The sequence below is a fragment of the Oncorhynchus keta genome, chromosome 9, assembly GCF_023373465.1.
Source record: "Oncorhynchus keta strain PuntledgeMale-10-30-2019 chromosome 9, Oket_V2, whole genome shotgun sequence".
In the NCBI taxonomy this organism is placed as follows: domain Eukaryota; kingdom Metazoa; phylum Chordata; class Actinopteri; order Salmoniformes; family Salmonidae; genus Oncorhynchus; species Oncorhynchus keta.
The window spans coordinates 8975977-9001324 of NC_068429.1; the positions used below are offsets into that span (position 1 = coordinate 8975977).

The 25348-nt window shown below is 42.1% G+C and overlaps 1 protein-coding gene across 1 annotated transcript in view; it reads right to left on the reverse strand.

Moving 5' to 3' along the window:
• Positions 1–25348, reverse strand: part of LOC118373458 (fibrillin-2) — a 299186-nt gene that overhangs the window by 150308 nt on the left and 123530 nt on the right. Inside the window, exons 20-26 of the mRNA XM_052526019.1 lie at positions 13731–13850; positions 12726–12863; positions 10443–10493; positions 8075–8200; positions 4417–4506; positions 3669–3673; positions 110–260 (exon numbers count right to left, since the gene is read on the reverse strand). Of these exons, the coding sequence (XP_052381979.1) occupies positions 110–260; positions 3669–3673; positions 4417–4506; positions 8075–8200; positions 10443–10493; positions 12726–12863; positions 13731–13850 (681 nt within the window). The remainder of the gene's footprint in view (positions 1–109; positions 261–3668; positions 3674–4416; positions 4507–8074; positions 8201–10442; positions 10494–12725; positions 12864–13730; positions 13851–25348) is intronic.

The window sequence follows — 25348 nt, forward strand, 5'->3', positions numbered from 1 at the left end:
TGCAAAAGTGATCCCTATTGTGAGAAAAATGTTCACGCAATCGGGACAAACTGTATTAACAGATCATTTCTATCCATAATAACGGGACACAATGAGGTCATTGTCTCACCTGTGCAGTTGCGTTCTTCCATATCGAGGGAAAATCCTCCGGCGCAGTGGCACCTGAAACTGCCTATGGTGTTGCGACACTTTCCATGGACACACATTCTGGGGAACACCTTACACTCATTGATGTCTGTCAAAGAGAGACACATCCACATCTATTATAAAAAAGACACATATTAATCACTACCTAGTCCTACTTCCTGTAACAGACGCATATTAATCACTACCTAGTCCTACTTCCTGTAACAGACGCATATTAATCACTACCTAGTCCTACTTCCTGTAACAGACGCATATTAATCACTACCTAGTCCTACTTCCTGTAACAGACGTAACAGACGATATTAATCATATTAATCACTACCTAGTCCTACTTCCTATAACAGATATTAATATTAATCACTACCTAGTCCTACTTCCTATAACAGACAGACATATTAATCACTACCTAGTCCTACTTCCTATAACATATTAATCACTATATTAATCACTACCTAGTCCTACTTCCTTGTAACAGTCCTACTTCCTATAACGCATATTAATCACTACCTAGTCCTACTTCCTGTAACAGACGCATATTAATCACTACCTAGTCCTACTTCTTGTAACAGACGCATATTAATCACTACCTAGTCCTACTTCCTGTAACAGACGCATATTAATCACTACCTAGTCCTACTTCCTGTAACAGACGCATATTAATCACTACCTAGTCCTACTTCTTGTAACAGACGCATATTAATCACTACCTAGTCCTACTTCCTATAACAGACGCATATTAATCACTACCTAGTCCTACTTCCTGTAACAGACGCATATTAATCACTACCTAGTCCTACAACAGACGCATATTAATCACTACCTAGTCCTACTTCCTATAACAGACACATATTAATCACTACCTAGTCCTACAACAGACGCATATTAATCACTACCTAGTCCTACTTCCTATAACAGACGCATATTAATCACTACCTAGTCCTACTTCCTGTAACAGACACATATTAATCACTACCTAGTCCCTCCTATAACTTATTAATCAACCTAGACGCATATTAATCACTACCTAGTCCTACTTCCTATAACAGATATTAATCACTATTAATCACTACCTAGTCCTACTTCCTATAACAGAGTCCTACTTCCTATAACAGATATTAATCACTACCTAGTCCTAACTTCCTATAACAGATATTAATCACTACCTAGTCCTACTTCCTATAACAGATATTAATCACTAACTAGTCCTACTTCCTACAACAGATATTAATCACTACCTAGTCTTACTTCCTATAACAGATATTAATCACTACCTAGTCCTACTTCCTATAACAGACACATATTAATCACTACCTAGTCCTACTTCCTATAACAGATATTAATCACTACCTAGTCTACTTCCTATAACAGACACATATTAATCACTACCTAGTCCTACTTCCTATAACAGATATTAATCTACCTAGCTAGTCCTACTTCCTATAACAGATATTAATCACTACCTAGTCCTACTTCATGTAACAGACGCATATTAATCACTACCTAGTCCTACTTCCTGTAACAGACGCATATTAATCACTACCTAGTCCTACTTCCTGTAACAGACGCATATTAATCACTACCTAGTCCTACTTCCTATAACAGATATTAATCACTACCTAGTCCTACTTCCTATAACAGATATTAATCACTACCTAGTCCTACTTCCTATAACAGATATTAATCACTACCTAGTCCTACTTCCTATAACAGACGCATATTAATCACTACCTAGTCCTACTTCCTATAACAGATATTAATCACTACCTAGTCCTACTTCCTATAACAGACACATATTAATCACTACCTAGTCCTACTTCCTATAACAGACGCATATTAATCACTACCTAGTCCTACTTCCTATAACAGATATTAATCACTACCTAGTCCTACTTCCTATAACAGATATTAATCACTACCTAGTCCTACTTCCTATAACAGATATTAATCACTACCTAGTCCTACTTCCTATAACAGATATTAATCACTACCTAGTCCTACTTCCTATAACAGACACATATTAATCACTACCTAGTCCTACTTCCTATAACAGATATTAATCACTACCTAGTCCTACTTCCTATAACAGACACATATTAATCACTACCTAGTCCTACTTCCTATAACAGATATTAATCACTACCTAGTCCTACTTCCTATAACAGACACATATTAATCACTACCTAGTCCTACTTCCTATAACAGATATTAATCACTACCTAGTCCTACTTCCTATAACAGATATTAATCACTACCTAGTCCTACTTCCTATAACAGATATTAATCACTACCTAGTCCTACCTTCCTATAACAGATATTAAATCACTACCTAGACAGATATTAATCACTACCTAGTCCTACTTCCTATAACAGACGCATATTAATCACTACCTAGTCCTACTTCCTGTAACAGACGCATATTAATCACTACCTAGTCCTACAACAGACGCATATTAATCACTACCTAGTCCTACAACAGACGCATATTAATCACTACCTAGTCCTACTTCCTATAACAGATATTAATCACTACCTAGTCCTACTTCCTATAACAGACACATATTAATCACTACCTAGTCCTACTTCCTATAACAGATATTAATCACTACCTAGTCCTACTTCCTATAACAGATATTAATCACTACCTAGTCCTACTTCCTATAACAGATATTAATCACTACCTAGTCCTACTTCCTATAACAGACACATATTAATCACTACCTAGTCCTACTTCCTATAACAGACACATATTAATCACTACCTAGTCCTACTTCCTATAACAGACACATATTAATCACTACCTAGTCCTACTTCCTATAACAGACACATATTAATCACTACCTAGTCCTACTTCCTATAACAGATATTAATCACTACCTAGTCCTACTTCCTATAACAGATATTAATCACTACCTAGTCCTACTATTAATCACTACCTAGTCCTACTCTCCTAATAACCTAGTCCTACTTCCTATAACACGCATATTAATCACTACCTAATCACTACTTCCTATAACAGACACATATTAATCACTACCTAGTCCTACTTCCTATAACAGATATTAATCATATTAATCACTACCTAATCCTACTTCTACTTCCTATAACAGATATTAATCACTACCTAGTCCTACTTCCTATAACAGATATTAATCACGACCTAGTCCTACTTCCTATAACAGATATGAATCACTACCTAGTCCTACTTCCTATAACAGATATTAATCACTACCTAGTCCTACTTCCTATAACAGATATGAATCACTACCTAGTCCTACTTCCTGTAACAGACGCATATTAATCACTACCTAGTCCTACTTCCTGTAACAGACGCATATTAATCACTACCTAGTCCTACTTCCTGTAACAGACGCATATTAATCACTACCTAGTCCTACTTCCTGTAACAGACGCATATTAATCACTACCTAGTCCTACTTCCTATAACAGACACATATTAATCACTACCTAGTCCTACTTCCTATAACAGACGCATATTAATCACTACCTAGTCCTAGTCCTACTCCTTCTATAACAGATATTAATAACAGACACATATTAATCACTACCTAGTCCTACTTCCTATAACAGATATTAATCACTACCTAGTCCTACTTCCTATAACACATATTAATCACTACCTAGTCCTACTTCCTATAACAGATATTAATCACTACCTAGTCCTACTTCCTATAACAGACACATATTAATCACTACCTAGTCCTACTTCCTATAACAGATATTAATCACTACCTAGTCCTACTTCCTATAACACATATTAATCACTACCTAGTCCTACTTCCTATAACAGATATTAATCACTACCTAGTCCTACTTCCTATAACAGATATTAATCACTACCTAGTCCTACTTCCTATAACAGATATTAATCACTACCTAGTCCTACTTCCTATAACAGATATTAATCACTACCTAGTCCTACTTCCTAATAACAGACACATATTAATCACTACTAGTCCTAGACACATATTAATCACTACCTTCCTATAACAGATATTAATCACTACCTAGTCCTACTTCCTATAACACAGACACATATTAATCACTACCTAGTCCTACTTCCTATAACAGACACATATTAATCACTACCTAGTCCTACTTCCTATAACAGATATTAATCACTACCTAGTCCTACTTCCTATAACAGATATTAATCACTACCTAGTCCTACTTCCTATAACAGACGCATATTAATCACTACCTAGTCCTACTTCCTATAACAGACGCATATTAATCACTACCTAGTCCTACTTCCACAGGCGTCCATGCGGAAACGGCCAGGCACGGGCTTGGCACACGAGTCCTCTTCCCACGTCAGGTAACAGTGCTCAGACCGCACGTCTGTCAGATACAGTAGAGTTTATAGTTCATCCATAGCAGTCAATACATACAAAAATAAAATAAGATCCTAACAAGATAACAACTTTACATGAAGGTAACCCTTTACATGAAGATAACACTTTACATGAAGATAACACTTTACATGAAGGTAACACTTTACATGAAGATAACACTTTACATGAAGATAACACTTTACATGAAGGTAACACTTTACATGAAGATAACACTTTACATGAAGATAACACTTTACATGAAGGTAACACTTTACATGAAGATAACACTTTACATGAAGGTAACACTTTACATGAAGATAACACTTTACATGAAGATAACACTTTACATGAAGGTAACACTTTACATGAAGGTAACACTTTACATGAAGATAACACTTTACATGAAGATAACACTTTACATGAAGGTAACACTTTACATGAAGGTAACACTTTACATGAAGATAACACTTTACATGAAGATAACACTTTACATAAAGATAACACTTTACATGAAGATAACACTTTACATTAAATAATACTTTACATGAAGATAACACTTTACATGAAGATAACACTTTACATGAAGATAACACTTTACATGAAGGTAACACTTTACATGAAGATAACACTTTACATGAAGATAACACTTTACATGAAGATAACACTTTACATGAAGATAACACTTTACATGAAGATAACACTTTACATGAAGATAACACTTTACATGAAGATAACACTTTACATGAAGATAACACTTTACATGAAGATAACACTTTACATGAAGATAACACTTTACATGAAGATAACACTTTACATGAAGATAACACTTTACATTAAATAATACTTTACATGAAGGTAACACTTTACATGAAGGTAACACTTTACATGAAGGTAACACTTTACATGAAGGTAACACTTTACATGAAGATAACACTTTACATGAAGATAACACTTTACCTGAAGATAACACTTTACATGAAGATAGCGCTTTACATGAAGATAACACTTTACATGAAGGTAACACTTTACATGAAGGTAACACTTTACATGAAGATAACACTTTACATTAAAGAATACTCTACATGAAGGTAACACTTTACATGAAGGTAACACTTTACATGAAGGTAACACTTTACATTAAGGAATACTTTACATGAAGGTAACACTTTACATTAAAGAATACTTTACATGAAGGTAACACTTTACATGAAGGTAACACTTTACATTAAGGTAACACTTTACATTAAGGTAACACTTTACATTAAGGAATCCTTTACATGAAGGTAACACTTTACATTAAGGAATCCTTTACATGAAGGTAACACTTTACATGAAGGTAACACTTTACATTAAGGAATCCTTTACATGAAGGTAACACTTTACATTAAAGAATCCTTTACATGAAGGTAACACTTTACATTAAGATAACACTTTACATTAAGGTAACACTTTACATTAAGGAATCCTTTACATGAAGGTAACACTTTACATGAAGGTAACACTTTACATTAAGGAATCCTTTACATGAAGGTAACACTTTACATTAAAGAATCCTTTACATGAAGGTAACACTTTACATGAAGGTAACACTTTACAGTAAAGAATCCTTTACATGAAGGTAACACTTTACATGAAGGTAACACTTTACATTAAAGAATCCTTTACATGAAGGTAACACTTTACATTAAGGAATCCTTTACATGAAGGTAACACTTTACATTAAGGAATCCTTTACATGAAGCTAACACTTTACATTAAAGAATACTCTACATGAAGGTAACACTTTACATGAAGGTAACACTATACATTAAGGTAACACTTTACATTAAGGTAACACTTTACATTAAGGAATCCTTTACATGAAGGTAACACTTTACATTAAGGAATACTCTACATGAAGGTAACACTTTACATTAAAGAATACTATACATGAAGGTAACACTTTACATGAAGGTAACACTTTACATTAAGGAATCCTTTACATTAAGCTACTGTTACAGGCTTTGATTTTTCCATTTATGTTTTGAGGTCGGACTTGTCTGGTAGGAATATCCACCAGAGTTGTTGGCAGAGAATTTGATTTGATAATTTCTCTACCATAAAAAACATTGTTTTAGAAAATTTGGTCGTATGTCCAACGGGCTTCACAACCACAGACCACGTGTATGGCGTCGTGTGGGCGAGCAGTTTACTGATGTCAACGTTGTAAACAGAGTGCCCGATGGTGGAGGTGGGGTTATGGTATGAGGCAGGCATAAGCTACGGACAACGAACACAATTGCATTTTAGATATAGCCATTTGAATGCACAGAGATATCGTGACGAGATCCTGACGCCCATTGTCATGCCCTTCATCCACCGCTCATGTTTCAGCATGATAATGCAGAGCCCATGTCTCAAGGATCTGTACACACTTCCTGGAAGCTGAAAATGTCCCAGTTCTTCCGTGACCTGCATACTCACCCAATGAGCATGTTTGGGATGCTCTGGATCGAGGTATATGACAGCTCGATCCAGTTCCCGACAATATCCAGCAACTTCACACAGCCATTGAAGAGGAGTGGGACAACATTCCACAGGCCACAATCAACAGCCTGATCAACTCGACTGTATGTGAAGGAGATGCATGAAGGCCACATCAAACAAAGAGTGAATGAGCGCGTACACGCTGTAATTAGAATGTACAGAAAACAGACGGGACAGCGAGCGTCAACGCCGTCTATAGCGCCATGTGCTTCAAATTAGAAAGCAAGTCTATTTTTCTCGCATCTAGGCGACGTAATGCTCGTTTGATTTGGCCTTCAGTCAAATGGTGGTCACACCAGATACTGACTGGTTATCTGATCCACGTCCCTACCTTTTAAAGGTATCTGTGACCAACAGATGCATATCTGTATTCCCAGTCATGTGAAACCCATAGATCAGGGCCTCATGAATTTATTTCCATTGACTGCTTTCCTTAAATGAACTCTATCTCAATCAAATCCTTTGAAATTGTTGCATGTTGTATTTATATTTTATGTTCAGTATAGTTATTATATGGTCTATTTTCTTACCAGACTTTATTTAGAGAAAACTGTCAATTCCCTGGAGTTTCTTTCATAAACCAATACAGATAACACAACACAAGCAACTTACTCAACAACCCTCCCCTTAGGGCTTCAACCAACAATTCTCAGTCACCTCCTTGGCCAAACAGTTACACATTGCAACATTTGAGAAATAAACAGAGGTGCGGTTTTCGGGACAACGATTTGACCTAGCCCTGGGCTTAAAACCATGCTCAATGGAGAATTTCCATTGAAATAGCTCTTCAGTTCAGGACTAGGCATAATTCATGTGTGTCTTGGAAACTGGCCAAGAGAATATTTCAACTCATTGGATCACTGTGTCTGTTAAGGTTGAAGAATTCCAATAATTTACTAAAATCCTTTTTTTTTTTTATCTCAGTTGAAAAATTCCAGGTTGGAAGATTCCCTCACAGCTTATTTCAGAAATACTCTAAACAGGATTTCGGAAAAAAACAGGGAATTTTGGGAAAGTTTCGGGAATTTTGCACCGTTTTGTCCACTCACCCACACACACTCGGCCACTGGAGTCCAGTGTGAGACCATCAGGACACTGGCACTTGAAGGAGCCCTTGGTGTTTACACAGTACCCATTGGGACACACACCTGGGAAGACCACGCACTCGTTCACGTCTACGGCAAGCAGAGAGAGACAAAAGGTGCAGAGGTGAAATCTTTATTTGTGTCACAAGGCATTTGCTACCATTATAGTATACAATCATAGAAAGAAGGGTTTTAAAAGGTGACTTTGGCTTCCCCCATAGGATAATCCTTTTTGGTTCCGGGTAGAACCCTCTGTGGAAAATGTTTTATATGGAAACCAAAAGGGTTCTACCTGGAACCAAAAGGGTTCTACATGCAACCAAAAGGGTTCTACCTTGAACCAAAAGGGTTCTACCTGGAACCAAAAGGGTTCTACCTGGAGCCAAAAGAGTTCTTCAAAGTGTTTTATGGGGACAGCCGAAGAACCCTTTTAGGTTCTAGATAGCACCTTTTAGCAATGGGCTCTATTTGATTCTATTCAATGAAAACTGTTACTGGGGAAAGTCCCTACACTATCAGATGGTGTCTGTCAATATGAAAACATTCTTCACATACTATAATACGTTTTATCCCATCCCAATAACTAATTTCCATTTCAATTGTTTTAAGCACTGAATGATTCTGATGACTTACATCTGTATTTCTCTATTGAGGCTTACAGCAAATTATTTGTTTCTCAAAATGGTAAATGTAACCTTTATTTATCTAGACAAGTCAGTTAAGAACAAACCCGGACGACGCTGAGCCAATTGTGCGCCGCCCTATGGGACTCCCAATCACGGCCGGATGTGATACAGCCTGGATTCGAACCAGGGACTGTAGTGACGCCTCCTGCACGGAGATGCAGTGCCTTAGACCGCTGCATGGGAAGGTTATGCTGCTTTGAAAGTTGATAAACATGTTATCCCAGAGACAAGTAGGAGTAAATGCCCTTTGAAAGATTGTAATGAGAATTTCACTCTTCCTAGAGAGCTCTTCTTTGTTTACGCCCATTCAGCATAGTTCACACTCTCTTAAGCCTTACCTTAAGTAGTCACTCTACTTAAACAGAGCTAAATTCAGGGCAGCAATGTTTTTGAGAGCTGTTGTCCAAAGCTAGGATGATCTATGTACTGACTGGGGAATCCCCAGCCTATGACATGACAGACCAATCAGGACTCATCGGCATGTCCAGCCCCACCATTATCTCAGCCAATCATGACTAGCCAGGAAGGATGCTTTCTTTCTCCCTGTGTAGCTCAGTGGTTTCTCATCGGCTTAAACTAGGCTTGTAATTTAACATGTTTCTTCATATTATCGGATTCCATAGAAGTTTATAAGTAAGGCAAATGAAAGTTAACATGTTCAACAAGGCAGTCCTACTGTGAAGATCCTGTACACGGTATAAAAAATTGTTATAGCCATTCCACATATACATCCAGATTTAAGACATGTATTTTTGCTCTGTGGACAGCCCTGTCAAAGAGTTCCAATAACCCCAATCCCACAGCTATGGAGAGGTCTACTTATCGATGGGTCCGGGTCAATGAAGAGAAGAAATTAGGGTTCTTTTAAGTGACATGCTAAATTATCTTAAGACCTTATCTCCTTTTGACCTTAAGATCTTATCTCCTATGACCTTAAGACATTATCTCCTATGACCTTAAGACCGTATCTCCTATGACCTTAAGACTTTATCTTCTATGACCTTAAGACCTTATCTCCTTTGATCTTAAGACCTTATCTCCTATGACCTTAAGACCTTATCTCCTATGACCTTATCTCCTTTTGACCTCAAGACCCTATCTCCTATAACCTTAAGACCTTATCTCCTATGGCCTTAAGACCTTATCTCCTATGACCTTAAGACCTTATCTCCTATGACCTTAAGACCTTATCTCCTTTTGATCTTAAGACCTTATCTCCTATGACCTTAAGACCTTATCTCCTATGACCTTAAGACCTTATCTCCTTTTGACCTTAAGACCCTATCTCCTATGGCCTTAAGACCTTATCTCCTATGACCTTAAGACCTTATCTCCTATGACCTTAAGACCTTATCTCCTTTTGATCTTAAGACCTTATCTCCTATGACCTTAATACCTTATCTCCTATGACCTTAAGACCTTATCTCCTATGACCTTTTACAGACACAGTACAGTATATCTTACATGAGTTATCTTTAGTTTGTTTTTAGTCCCAGCCTTCAGCTACCCTAAACCTCTCCCATCTATCTCTGAAGACCGTGGGGAACCTTGAAACTTATTCCACCCTTTGTCATTGGCAGAGACACCGAGCAAAGGTCATGGGTTTTGTAGACTGAAAAACAGCTGATGCTTGAAGTCGGACTTACCTTCACATTTGACTCCTCGCGGCCTGGCGTAGCCCCTTGAACAGATGGAATCTGCAAAAGGTCGGAATGTCGGAATGTCGGAATGTCGGAATGTCGTTGTGGATGGGAATGTTGTGAATCATGGATTTTGTTGCCAAAGGTGACACTTTATGGGGACTCTGAGAGAACATATTTCACAGCGGAGGCTAGCAAACACAGTCTTGCATCTCAAATGTCACCCTATTCCCTGTGTTGTGCACTACTTTTGACCAGGGCCCGCATAAGGCTCTGGTCAAAAGTAGTGCACTTCATAGGGAATAGGGTGCCATAGTACGCAACCATATTAAAAGGACTACTGGAACCCTGCTCTGTTCCAGACAGAGCCTCACAGTGTAACACATGCAAGTGATTATAAAGTGCAGGTCAGGGCTAAGGAGAGGAACATTACATATTTGGCTTTTATATCTTATCCGCACTGACAGAATTATGAAGCTAAGTTAAGCACTGAGATTTACAAAGCGCTAAATTAGCTGTAAATGGCCCAAACGGCCCAAATCAAGGCATGTGTGTGGTATAGCACAAGCAAAACATCATCATTGGGTAGGGTTTGTCTTACACTGATGAAAAACCACACGATTTTAAATAAAGCTTTTTGTGGCTTGGATTTTCATTATACCAACTGCTGGCAAATGCATTATGGGTATATGGGTAGATTGTGTGGCCAGAAAAGGAAAAAAAAAGGAAAACATAACTTGGTTGTGTCGCAAATGGCAACCTATTTCCTATATAGTACACTACTTTGTCCATAAGGTGTCATTTGGGACGCAAGCAGTGAAAGCTTAAACTGAAAGGTTGTTTCAGTGAGGGAAATGACACGAGCAGAGAGCTGTGCCGGAGCATTCACTGCACTGGGCATTGTGTCAGACCACATGAAAAAAAAAAATGGCAGGTTTTTGTAGTTCTATTTATTACTACTGTAATGGGGAAACCATTCTGTTAAAGATGTAAAAAAAAAAAAAAAAGGACTACTAATCCCTGTTTACTTTAGACACAGAGTCAGGTCCAAGGCCATGTCACCCAAAACAACATATTATTTAGCCCCTTGGTTCCTGTGGCCATCATGTGTTACAGTTCAGTAGTATACCTACTTATAGTATGAACTACAGATACAGAAATCCCCAACACAAACCAGGTCATTTGCTATTTTCCTCTTAACTGGCCGTAAAGACTATCAGTGTTTATTCATTAATGATGCAAATACCAGACCAAATGATCATGATCAAGTTACTGTTAAAGCAACGTGGTTCTTGTACCAGTTCTGACGGACCGACAATTTAGCTTCTAAATGGATCTGTGGACACTGTTATTGAAATGGCTTGCATTGAGCGGGTAGCTCTGGTTCTCACGGACACAGGAGAGTGACGTGGGATGTGAAATCTGACTCTACTTGAAGCTTGGATGTTCCTCCTACTATTTAATTCGCTCTTCCAACTCCTGGCTGACTAGGGAACCCTGCACACTACTTACAAAGCACATGCATGGAATCCTGACACCGTAGCTCAGCAGGAGAGAATGGATTCATCACTCTAGTACATTCAGAGATCGATGTATAGCGAAATTTAGCTAAGTAATGTAAAATAATTAATAGATTTGAAACAAAAAAAAAACACTTTCTGATTGTCATAGACAAGATTAATATGAGATGAAAGCCGATTTGGTAAAAAAAGACGTTCAGGAAGCCAAGCTAGAGCTCTATGATGTTCACAGCGGTTGGGGCCAGACGTTTTGATCAAGAGATACAGTACCATTACTAAATCATTTCTCTAACACTAAACATACAAATAATATGAATTAAAAAATATTTATAAGGATAATACAGCATATAGAATATTTCATATTTGTACTGTGTCCTCAAAAGTGACTACACCTCAGCAATTTTACAACCATTTTTGACCAGAAAGGTGAGATTTTAACCTTTCTTGGAGTATCCAGCATTGCTAAATCAAATCAAATCAAACACGTTATTGTTTATGGCCCCCGCATGATAAATAATTACTTTTGGGGATTAAGTAGACTACATTTTAGATTACATTAAGTTACATTTCATTGGTAAATATATATATATATATAATAATTACTGCATCCATATTAGGAGGTCGGCATTGGTCAAACCAAACTCCATCAGACAACTGACAACTTCCTAATATGGATGCCATACTGCATACAAAAGAGGTTACCCATGACCAGGGCTGAGAACCCCTGATCATTGTCTATAGGGTAGCTGGAGGTATGTGTGTGACTTACCTATCTCACACTGCTCACAGGGACTTCCCCAGGCAGCGCCCAGGGTGGCACAGCACTCTGACTTGAGGGTGCCGCCGTTGATGTTGACCTCGCAGCGGCCATCTTGGATATTCAGCCAACAGGTCCCCTTCAGGCTGTCTATGATTAAAATGACAGTTTTTAGGGTGGTGGTGGACTAGGGACCCAGATGGAAAAAGGAGGAAGTGTTTTTGTTTATAGTGTACACATTGACAGCTAAATGCTAAATTGCAGTGCACAGTTACATAACTTAGCCTAAATAAAAACAAAATTGAAGTACAGGGTACATGCAGTGTGTATATTTATACAGACATTTATAGGTGGCATGTAGGTTTAACTACACTAACTAACATTGCATTCCAGCTGTAAATGGCCTTTTACAAAACCATTCTCTATTCAATTTCTACATAGACAGGAATGATTCATTCCAATGACCTGAAAGAGGTTGATTTCTCTTCGATTTGAAAATACATAGATGGTCGTTTGATATACACAGAAAGACCATCTCATCTACTGTGTTGACAGTGGATGTGTTTAGACCAGAAGTCCCCGTGAGAATAGTAAACAAACACGAATTTGACCAACTGGGGACATTTTGTTAGTCCCAACAGGGTCAAATGTTATTTCTAGGGGGTTTAGGGATCAGGTCAGAATTAGTGTTAGAATTGAGTTTAGGGTTAAGAGCTAGGTTTAGGAACTAGGTTTAGGGTTAGGAGCTAGGTTTAGGGTTAGGAGCTAGGGTTAGGGTTAAGGGTTAAGGTTAGGGAAAATAGGATTCTGAATTGTGTGTCCCCACAAAGTTAGTGTGTGTGTGTGTGTGTGTGTGTGTGTGTGTGTGTGTGTGTGTGTGTGTGTGTGTGTGTGTGTGTGTGTGTGTGTGTGTGTGTGTGTGTGTGTGTGTGTGTGTGTGTGTGTGTGTGGGTGGGTGGGTGGGTGGGTGGGTGGGTGGGTGGGTGCGTGCGTGCGTGCGTGTGTGTGTGTATTTACCAATGCAGATGAGTCCTGTGGTGTCCAGCTTGCTCCCAGGGGAGCATTCGCAGGCAAAGGAGCCGGCTGTGTTCCTACACTGTCCGTTAGAACAGGGGCGGTTTTCACACTCATTCACATCTACAAACAGAGGGGGAAGAGTTAGAGGGGAACACCTTTCATTTAATTTACGAGGAAGAAGAGTTAGAGGGAGACACATTTCACAACATTTACATTGGGGAAGAGTTAGAGAGTGACACATTTCACAACATCTCCATGGTGGAATAGTTAGAGAAGGACACATTTCACAACATCTACATGGGGGAAGTGTTAGAGGGGGACATATTTCACAACATTTACATGGGGGAAGAGTTAGAGAGGGACACATTTCACAACATTTACATGGGGGAAGAGTTAGAGGGGGACACATTTCAACATTTCACAACATTTACATGGGGGAAGAGTTAAGAGAAGGACACATTTCACAAAATGTACATGGGGAAGAGTTAAAGGGGGACACATTTCAACATTTCACAACATTTACATGGGGGAAGAGTTAGAGGGGGACACCTCTTCACTACATTTACAAGAAGGGGGAAGAGTTAAAAGGTGACACCTTGAACAAAACTACCTCTCAAAACAGTGGGAATAGTTAAAATGTGACACCTTTAAGTACATTTACAAGCAGGTTCTGATTGTGGATGTGTCCCAATAATCTAGTTCTAGATAGCTTTCTTTCTCTTTTCACTCCGTCAACACTGATCTTAAAGGATTTGCTAGGCATGCGCAGTATACCAGTTCTTGAAAGCCAGGAAGTTCTTTAATTCAATGATCAAATATGATGATAAAAGATGACAAGAATGAGACAATGGGGCAAAGATTTTGGTGAAAGAGAGCTTTTACAATCCTCTTTGTAACCTGATTACAACACGGGGAAGATATAAAAGGGGACACACTACGAAGAGGAAAAGCCAGCCCAAAATAATGATTTTATTAAGTAGGGCCGAGAATTGCCAGGGACCTCCCGATACTATATGCAATAGATACTTCATTGGGTTTCGATGTTCCAAACATACTGCTCATCATATGTATTTTTGTGTTTACTACAAATATAGAAAGATTATCGAAAACAAGCTATGAAGGAAATGTAACTGTACACCCCCCCTCCCCATCACTACTTTTAAGGCAAGCCAACGGTAAAAAGAAAACTCAACGAGAGAAACAGTTAAACCGATGCGTAGTTGATTTGATTTGATTTATTGAGTCCTCAACTGGAAACCGTTATTCTCAATGAACACTCTCAATCTTCAAGTCCAGGAATTCACATAAAGGCCAGAAGAAGAGGGAGCTACTTGGAATGTGCAGAAAACGCCTCCCAGCCAGTAGTTAATCATGGTAATCACTTACATACAGTGTATTTTGTCAAATTCATTTGTTGTTCCACTTCCCATCTGCTTGGAGGAACAGTTAACACATGGATTATTGTTTTGCCACAGTGCTGATAGAATTGAATGAACTTGAACGAACTGCACAGCAGCAAGATTGAGCGGAGTCGAGTGGAATTCAGTCCTGGGTTTTTATTTATTTTATTTAACCTTTATTTAACCAGGAAGGGCTCATTGGGGCGGCAGGGTAGCCTAGTGGTTAGAGTGTTGGACTAGTAACTGAAAGGTTGCAAGTTCATATCCCTGAGCTGACAAGATCTGTTGTTCTGCCCCTGAACAGGCAGTTAACCTACTGTTCCTAGGCTGTCATTGAAAATAAGAATTTGTTCTTAACTGCCTTGCCAGGTTAAATAAAAAATTAAAAAATTGAGATTAAAATCTATTTTTTCAAGAGCGCCCTGGCCAAGATAGGCAGCACCAAGTCATTACAAAAAACGTAATCTAGTAAAAACCATTGAATTCACAAGAGTATAAAACAGCAAATTTAAAAAAAGTTCAAACACTATTTAGTATTTATTATAATAGTATTTGTCAAGCTTGTCTGGCGCAATGGAGCCAATGGAATTGTCCCAAAAAGTGCAAGCCCCGCCCATCTGGCACTCAAGGCTCTAGTCTAGCGAACACTCAAAGTTGAAAGATTTAAAATACTACTTAAACCCAAGTCTGATTGAGTGAGCGCTTGCTTCATCTAATTTAGTGTACATGTGACTTCCAAATGTGTCAATTTATAGCTTGGCTTGATGACAACAGAGCTTGCAAATACCCACTGTTGCCTAACACACAAATGTTTGGGCCACTTAAGTCATTGCTACCAGGAAAAGCTAATAAACTATGGCAAAAACATGTTGTTGTGATTTTGACATATGTTTTACAGAAAGGGAGAGGGCAAAGGAGGAGAGGTATGAATCATACTTTTGGTTGGGTGATAGTGTAGTGTAATGACGGTGTCGTGGCTGTGTCGTGATGGTATAGTGTTGTAAGTCACGCTTGGCTATGTCTCCGGGACACTTATTGATGAGTGAAAGTGAGAGTGAGATGTTTCCAACTCTAAGGCTGCATCCTACATAGAACCCTACTTGTTATAATAGTGCACTACTACGGAAGAGGGAATAGGGTGCAATTTGAAAAGTAGTTCAACTGGAACTAACACATGGAAGTGTGTCATTCACGTTAATTCTGATTCGGGAATGGATCGCATGGAATGAGCTGATGGTATTTATTGCTACTGAAGAGTCCCGTGTTAGAGTCATGTGAGGATGTAAACAGGACGGGAATAGAACTAAGCCTTAAAGCTTCACTTTATACTGCGACTGGCCTATGCTCCCCTCCTAAAGAGTTCACAAGGAACAGATGTCATTGTAAAAGTGTGTGTGTGTGTGTGTGTGTGTGTGCGTGCGTGCGTGCGTGCGTGTGTGTGTGTGTGTGTGTGTGTGTGTGTGTGTGTGTGTGTGTGTGTGTGTGTGTGCGTGTGCGTGTGTGTGTGTGTGTGCGTGTGTGTGTGTGTGTAAGATGAATGCACTAACGGTAAGTCGCTCCGGATAAGAGTGTCTGCTAAAATGACTACAATGTACATTTAAAAGAATGTGTGTTTTCGTGCATGAGTGTATGTGTCCACACACAGTCCCCAGCCATCCAATCATCCTATTGTTGTGTGTTACTTTCTGCTGTGTTGACCGTCAAGGGGGATAACGTCAACGGTCTGAAGGGTCCCAGTCCTCACAGTCTCTCAATTCCCAAACCAGGAGGCCCAGACTCTTAATTTACTACCCTATTAACCAGTAGGTTTAAATAGACCACAGAGCGATGGATTGCGTTCCAAACCAGGAGGCCCAGACTCTTAATTTACTACCCTATTAACCAGTAGGTTTAAATAGACCACAGAGCGATGGAGTGCGTTCCAAATAGCACCCTATTCCCTTACATAGTGCACTACTTTCGACCAGGGCCCATAGGGCTCTGATCAAAAATAGTTTTGGTGTAGTTTAGGTGTAGTTAAGGAATAGTTTAGGTTTAGTTTCGGTGTAGTTTAGGTGTAGTTCAGGTGTAGTTTCGGGGTAGTTTAGGTGTAGTTTATGTGTAATTTATGTGTAGTTTCGGTGTAGTTTCGGTATCGTTTCGGGGTAGTTTCAGTGTAGTTTCGGAGTAGTTTATGTGTAGTTTCGGTGTAGTTTATGTGTAGTTAAGGAATAGTTTCAGTGTAGTTTCGGAGTAGTTTATGTGTAGTTTCGGTGTAGTTTATGTGTAGTTTATGTGTAGTTTCGGTGTAGTTTAGGAATAGTTTCAGTGTAGTTTCGGAGTAGTTTATGTGTAGTTTCGGTGTAGTTTATGTGTAGTTTAGTTATTCTAAAGGCCTACTGCAACACATAGCATGTTTTTGTTTCCCTCATAATAAATGTGATTAGTAATAGAGTTATAGAAAATAAAACAGTCTCGAAACAGCTTCTTTACAAAATCAAATGTCAGTGGCCCGTTGGCCTATGGTAGATATAGTGTTAACTTCTTTGAGATAGGGGGCGCTCTTTTAATTTTTGGATAATAAAACGTTCCCGTTTTAAACAAGATATTTTGTCACGAAAAGATGCTCGACTATGCATGTAATTGACAGCAGCTTTGGAAAGAAAAAACTCGGACGTTTCCAAAACTGCAAAGATATTATCTGTGAGAGCCCCAGAACTAATGCTACAGGCGAAACCAAGATGAAGTTTCATACAGGAAATGCACCACATTCTGAAGGCGCTGTGTTCCAATGTCTCCTTATATGGCTGTGAATGCGCCAGGAATGAGCCTGCCCTTTCTGTCGTTTCTCCAAGGTGTCTGCAGCATTGTGACGTATTTGTAGGCATTTAATTGGAAGATTGACCATAAGAGACTACATTTACCAGGTGTCCGCCCGGTGTCCTGTGTCGAAATTATTGCGTAATCTCTAGGTCCATGCGCGTTCCATTTCTTCAGAAGAGAAAGGCAACTGCCACGAAGGATTTATCATCGATAGATAATGTGAAAAACACCTTGAGAATTGATTCTAAACATCTTTTGCCATGTTTCTGTCGATATTATGGAGTTAATTTGGTAAAAAGTTTGCGTTTTAATGACTTAATTTTCTGGTTTTTTCTTACCCAAACGTGATGAAGAAAACGTAGCGATTTGTCAACACAAATAATCTTTTTGTAAAAACTGAACATTTGCTATCTAACTGAGAGTCTCCTCATTGAAAACATCTGAAGTTCTTCAAAGGTAAATTATTTTATTTGAATGCTTTTCTGGTTTTTGTGAAAATGTTGCATGCTGAATGCCAGGCATAATCCTATGCTAGGCTATCAATACTGTTACACAAATGCTTGTTTTGCTATGGTTGAGAAGCATATTTAGAAAATCTGAGATGACAGTGATTTTAACAAAAGGCTAAGCTTGAGAGCAAATAGATTTATTTAATTTCATTTACGATTTTCATGAATAGTTAACGTTAAGTTATTCTAATGAGCTTGCGGATAGATTTACACAATCCTGGATACAGATTTTTTTTCGTAGCTAAACGTGACGCAGAAAACGGAGCGATTTGTCCTAAATAACTCATCTTTCAGGAAAAACTGAACATTTGCTATCTAACTGAGAGCCTCCTCATTGAAAACATCCAAAGTTATTCAAAGGTAAATGATTTTATTTGAATGCTTTTCTGTTTTTTGTGAAAATGTTGCCAGCAGAATGCTAACGCTAAATGCTACGCTAAATGCTACGCTAGCTATCAATACTTTTACACAAATAATTGTTTTGCTATGGTTGAGAAGCATATTTTGAAAATCTGAGATGACAGTGTTGTTAACAAAAGGCTAAGCTTGAGAGCTAGCATATTGATTTAATTTAATTTGCGATTTTCATGAATAGTTAACGTTGCGTTATGGTAATGGGCTTGAGGCTGTAGTCACGATCCCGGATCCGGAAATGGCTCAACGCAAGAAGTTAAACCCTCATTTCTGTATGCATTTAAATCCTTTGTAAATTCCCTTCACAATGGCCTATCAACGTGAAACTGTTTAGGATCATCTAAGACATTACCATAATGAAGCAAGTTACGTTTGGCATTGATTTCTTACAAAATAAGAAAACTATTAACAATTCACTTTCTTGACTATGTAACGATAATGCTTAAAATAATCCTAAAAAATCTTCTTCTCATGGACTAAAGTCAGATTCACTCCAAATTTGTTTTTTGGACTGAAAAAATAATGTTGATACTTTCAAAGATGGTCACACTATACCAGTAGATTAGTGGAGGCTGCTGAGAAGAGGACGACTCGTAGTAATGGCTGGAACGGAGCAGATGGAATGGCATCAAACACATGGAAACCATGTGCATTTGACCCATGTAGGGACCGACACCGGAGATGAGAAGCAGGTAAGTCAAACATTTAATCGGGAACAGACATAGAACAACACAGGAACAGCGTCAGCACACGGGTAACCAAGGACATATGACAATCAATTCAGAAGCAGGGAACACAGCGGGGAACCAGACAGATATAGGGAACGTAATGACAGAGGTGATTGAGTCCAGGTGAGTCCAATAATCGCTGATGCATGTGATGGGGGGAAGGCAGGTGTGCGTAATGATGATGGCAGGAGTGTGTAAGTCTGGGGAGCCTGGCACCCGAAGGGAAGAGCGGGAGCAGGTGTGACAGCCCCCCCAGCCTGATGGGCTGGCCGAGGCATAGGAGCCTGACGATCTGGCTGAGGCATAGGAGCCTGACGAGCCGGCTGAGGCATAGGAGCCTGACGATCCGGCCGAGGCATAGGAGCCTGACGATCCGGCTGAGGCATAGGATCCTGACGATCCGGCTGAGGCATAGGACCCTGACGAGCCGGCTGAGGCATAGGAGCCTGACGATCCGGCTGAGGCGTGGGAGCCTGGTGAGCCGGCTGAGGCATAGGAGCCTGATGATCCGGCTGAGGCTTGTCGATCCTGCTAAGGCGTGGGAGTCCGATGATCCAGCAGAGGCGTAGCAGCCTGACAAGCCGGCTGGGCGTAAAAACCTGACGATCTGGCTGAGGCCTGACGTGGGATGGGTGCCTTCCGAGCCAACCGGGGCAAGAAACCTCTCGAGCCAGCGAGGGCGTGACAGCCCGACGAACTGGCTTAGGCACCCCCAACCGGGAACGTCAGATGCTTCGTATGATGGCTTCTGCATTCTGTAGGGACTGACGCCGGAGATGAGAGACAGGTATGGGGAGTCAAACATTTCATCGGGACATGTGACAATTAATGCAGGGAACAGATCGGGGAACCAGACAGATATAGGGAAGGTAATGACAGAGGTGATTGAGTCCAGGTGAGTCCAATAATCGCTAATCCCTCAAGTGCCAGAGGGGAAGAGCGGAAGTAGGGTGACATTATCATTCCACACATCCCACCACAGCCACAAACCTCGTTCTACCCAATTAAGGTGCATACACTAAGGTGCATACACTAATATGCTACAATATGCTAAACATACTTCAAAAAAATCTACTTATCATGACCCATAGACCATTAACTTAGTTGGAGAAAAGATAAGTGATTGGTTTAAATAATAAAAAATAAAAAGTTTTACTTTCCATTTAAACCACTGTAAATCCCCTCCAAAGTGGCCTAAGACCACACTGACTTTGGTATTGATATTTTTTTTTTAAAACAAGGAAACTATTAACCTCTCATTCTTTGCATATGTAACGCTAATGCTCAAAACCATCTTCTCCTCATAAAACCATCAGATTCACTCCAGATTTTGTATTTAGACTAATGATTGCACATAAAGGAGGATACTTCCTTCATGATAGAGTGCTTGCCTTGTTATGTTGATCTTGTGTCATTTCTACCATCCTGTGAACCCCGTTCATTGCTTCTCACAGCTATATTTTGGGATATTTTTCATTGTTTTTCATGGGTAATAATCCCTTGTTCTAGAACTGACCCCACCTGAGAGACCCCAGAGGCCCCTGTGGTGATCCCTCTTTCACACTCAATTAGAGTCCATTAAGTCATTTCCCCTCTGCTGGCAGTGCACTCCATGGAGGGTTGTATTGTTTTTTTTGGCAACGTAAGGTGTGCCTCCCAAATGGCCCCATATTCCTTACATGGGCCCTGGTCAAACGTAGTGCACTATATAGGGAATAGGGTGGCATTTGCGAGGCTGAGAAGGGCTTAGTCACAACCATAGCCTTAGCCCCTTGGGGTTATTATGGACAGACCTGGGTTCAAATACTATTTGAAATCATTTCAAATATTTTATCTGGGCTTGATTGCTTGCTATTGCTCGGTATCGCTCAGAACAATGTTCTTGGCCATAACCAGTCATGCTTCAAGACGGGTCACTCAACCGAGACTGTTCAGCCTCTGTGTCACAGAGGCTCTCCACACTGCCAACGCTGACTCTCTGTCCTCCTTTCTCCTCCTCCTAAATATATCCATTGCCTTTGACACCGTGAACCATCAGCTCCTCCTCTCCACCCTCTCAGGGCTGGGTGTCTAAGGCTCTATCGGCTCCTCCTCTCCACCCTCTCAGGGCTGGGTGTCTAAGGCTCTATCAGCTCCTCCTCTCCACCCTCTCAGGGCTGAGCGTCTAAGGCTCTATCAGCTCCTCCTCTCCACCCTCTCAGGGCTGGGTGTCTAAGGCTCTATCAGCTCCTCCTCTCCACCCTCTCAGGGCTGGGTGTCTAAGGCTCTATCGGCTCCTCCTCTCCACCCTCTCAGGGCTGGGTGTCTAAGGCTCTATCAGCTCCTCCTCTCCACCCTCTCAGGGCTGGGTGTCTAAGGCTCTATCGGCTCCTCCTCTCCACCCTCTCAGGGCTGGGTGTCTAAGGCTCTATCAGCTCCTCCTCTCCACCCTCTCAGGGCTGGGTGTCTAAGGCTCTATCGGCTCCTCCTCTCCACTCTCTCAGGGCTGGGTGTCTAAGGCTCTATCAGCTCCTCCTCTCCACCCTCTCAGGGCTGGGTGTCTAAGGCTCTATCAGCTCCTCCTCTCCACCCTCTCAGGGCTGGGTGTCTAAGGCTCTATCGGCTCCTCCTCTCCACCCTCTCAGGGCTGGGTGTCTAAGGCTCTATCAGCTCCTCCTCTCCACCCTCTCAGGGCTGGGTGTCTAAGGCTCTATCAGCTCCTCCTCTCCACCCTCTCAGGGCTGGGTGTCTAAGGCTCTATCAGCTCCTCCTCTCCACCCTCTCAGGGCTGGGTGTCTAAGGCTCTATCAGCTCCTCCTCTCCACCCTCTCAGGGCTGGGTGTCTAAGGCTCTATCGGCTCCTCCTCTCCATCCTCTCAGGGCTGAGCTTCTAAGGATCTATCAGCTCCTCCTCTCCACCCTCTCAGGGCTGGGTGTCTAAGGCTCTATCAGCTCCTCCTCTCCACCCTCTCAGGGCTGGGTGTCTAAGGCTCTATCAGCTCCTCCTCTCCACCCTCTCAGGGCTGGGTGTCTAAGGCTCTATCAGCTCCTCCTCTCCACCCTCTCAGGGCTGGGTGTCTAAGGCTCTATCAGCTCCTCCTCTCCACCCTCTCAGGGCTGGGTGTCTAAGGCTCTATCGGCTCCTCCTCTCCACCCTCTCAGGGCTGGGTGTCTAAGGCTCTATCGGCTCCTCCTCTCCACCCTCTCAGGGCTGGGTGTCTAAGGCTCTATCGGCTCCTCCTCTCCACCCTCTCAGGGCTGGGTGTCTAAGGCTCTATCGGCTCCTCCTCTCCACCCTCTCAGGGCTGGGTGTCTAAGGCTCTATCGGCTCCTCCTCTCCACCCTCTCAGGGCTGGGTGTCTAAGGCTCTATCAGCTCCTCCTCTCCACCCTCTCAGGGCTGGGTGTCTAAGGCTCTATCAGCTCCTCCTCTCCACCCTCTCAGGGCTGGGTGTCTAAGGCTCTATCGGCTCCTCCTCTCCACCCTCTCAGGGCTGGGTGTCTAAGGCTCTATCAGCTCCTCCTCTCCACCCTCTCAGGGCTGGGTGTCTAAGGCTCTATCAGCTCCTCCTCTCCACCCTCTCAGGGCTGGGTGTCTAAGGCTCTATCGGCTCCTCCTCTCCACCCTCTCAGGGCTGGGTGTCTAAGGCTCTATCAGCTCCTCCTCTCCACCCTCTCAGGGCTGGGTGTCTAAGGCTCTATCAGCTCCTCCTCTCCACCCTCTCAGGGCTGAGCGTCTAAGGCTCTATCGGCTCCTCCTCTCCACCCTCTCAGGGCTGAGCGTCTAAGGCTCTATCGGCTCCTCCTCTCCACCCTCTCAGGGCTGAGCGTCTAAGGCTCTATCGGCTCCTCCTCTCCACCCTCTCAGGGCTGGGTGTCTAAGGCTCTATCAGCTCCTCCTCTCCACCCTCTCAGGGCTGGGTGTCTAAGGCTCTATCAGCTCCTCCTCTCCACCCTCTCAGGGCTGGGTGTCTAAGGCTCTATCAGCTCCTCCTCTCCACCCTCTCAGGGCTGAGCGTCTAAGGATCTGCACACGCTTGGATTGCATCCTACCTGGCAGGCCGCTCCTACCAGGTGACTTGGAGAGGATCTGTGTCTGCACCACGTGCTCTCACTACTGGTGTCCCCCAGGGCTCGGTTCTAGGCCCTCTTCCCCTTTCTCTATACACCAAGTCACTCGGCTCAGCCATATCATCACGTGCTCTCCTATCATTGCTTTGCAGATAACTGCTTTTCTCCTTCCCCTCTTCTGACATCCAGGTGGCGACACGCATCTCTGCATGCCTGGCAGATCTCATAGTAGTCCGCTCTGCCAACTCTGGTCTCTTGGCTCTCCTGCAGTCAGCTCAGTCAAAGCTCTTCTCTGTCCTGGCACCAGTTTCCCCCTGAAGCTAGGACAGCAGAGTCCCTGCCCATCCTCTGAAAAACATCTGAAACACTACCTCTTCAAAGAGTATCTTAACTAATCCCACAGTTCACCACTCACCCTTTCATGAACTTACACTCATACTTGACCTCCCCCTACTTACTATGACTGTGATGTTGTCCAACCTAGCTATCTTAAGATGAATGCACCAACTGTACGTCACTCTGGATAAGAGCGTCTGCTACACTACTCAAATGTCAAATGTAAATATAAAATGTTTTGAGCCTGGCGCAATGGAACCACTAAAATAAGTGGCTTAATAGCATGGTTACAGGGGGGACATGGGTTGGAAGGTGGCTTAATTGCATGGTTACAGGGGGACAGGTGTTGGAAGGTGGCTTAGGAGCATGGTTACCAGGGGGACAGGGGTTGGAAGGTGGTTTAGGAGCATGGTTTACCAGGGGGACAGGGGTTGGAAGGTGGTTTAGGAGCATGGTTACAGGGGGGACAGGGGTGGGAAGGTGGTTTAGGAGCATGGTTACCGGGGGACATGGGTTGGAAGGTGGTTTAGGAGCATGGTTACAGGGGGGACAGGGGTTGGAAGGTGGTTTAGGAGCATGGTTACCGGGGGAAAGGGGGTGAAGGTGGTTTAGGAGCATGGTTACCGGGGGAAAGGGGGTGAAGGTGGTTTAGGAGCATGGTTACCGGGGGAAAGGGGGTGAAGGTGGTTTAGGAGCATGGTTACCGGGGGAAAGGGGGTGAAGGTGGTTTAGGAGCATGGTTACAGGGGGGACAGGGGTGAAGGTGGTTTAGGAGCATGGTTACCGGGGGAAAGGGGGTGAAGGTGGTTTAGGAGCATGGTTACTGGGGGACAGGGGTTGGAAGGTGGTTTAGGAGCATGGTTACCGGGGGGACAGGTGTTGGAAGGTGGTTTAGGAGCATGGTTACAGGGGAGACAGGGGTGAAGGTGGTTTAGGAGCATGGTTACAGGGGACAGGGGTTGGAAGGTGGTTTAGGAGCATGGTTACCGGGGGGACAGGGGTTGGAAGGTGGTTTAGGAGCATGGTTACAGGGGGCAGGGGTTGGAAGGTGGTTTAGGAGCATGGTTACCGGGGGAAAGGGGGTGAAGGTGGTTTAGGAGCATGGTTACAGGGGGGCAGGGGTTGGAAGGTGGTTTAGGAGCATGGTTACAAGGTGGTTTAGGAGCATGGTTACAGGGGACAGGGTTTGGAAGGTGGTTTAGGAGCATGGTTACCGGGGAAAGGGGGTGAAGGTGGTTTAGGAGCATGGTTACAGGGGACAGGGGTTGGAAGGTGGTTTAGGAGCATGGTTACAGGGGGGCAGGGGTTGGAAGGTGGTTTAGGAGCATGGTTACCGGGGGGACAGGGGTTGGAAGGTGGTTTAGGAGCATGGTTACCGGG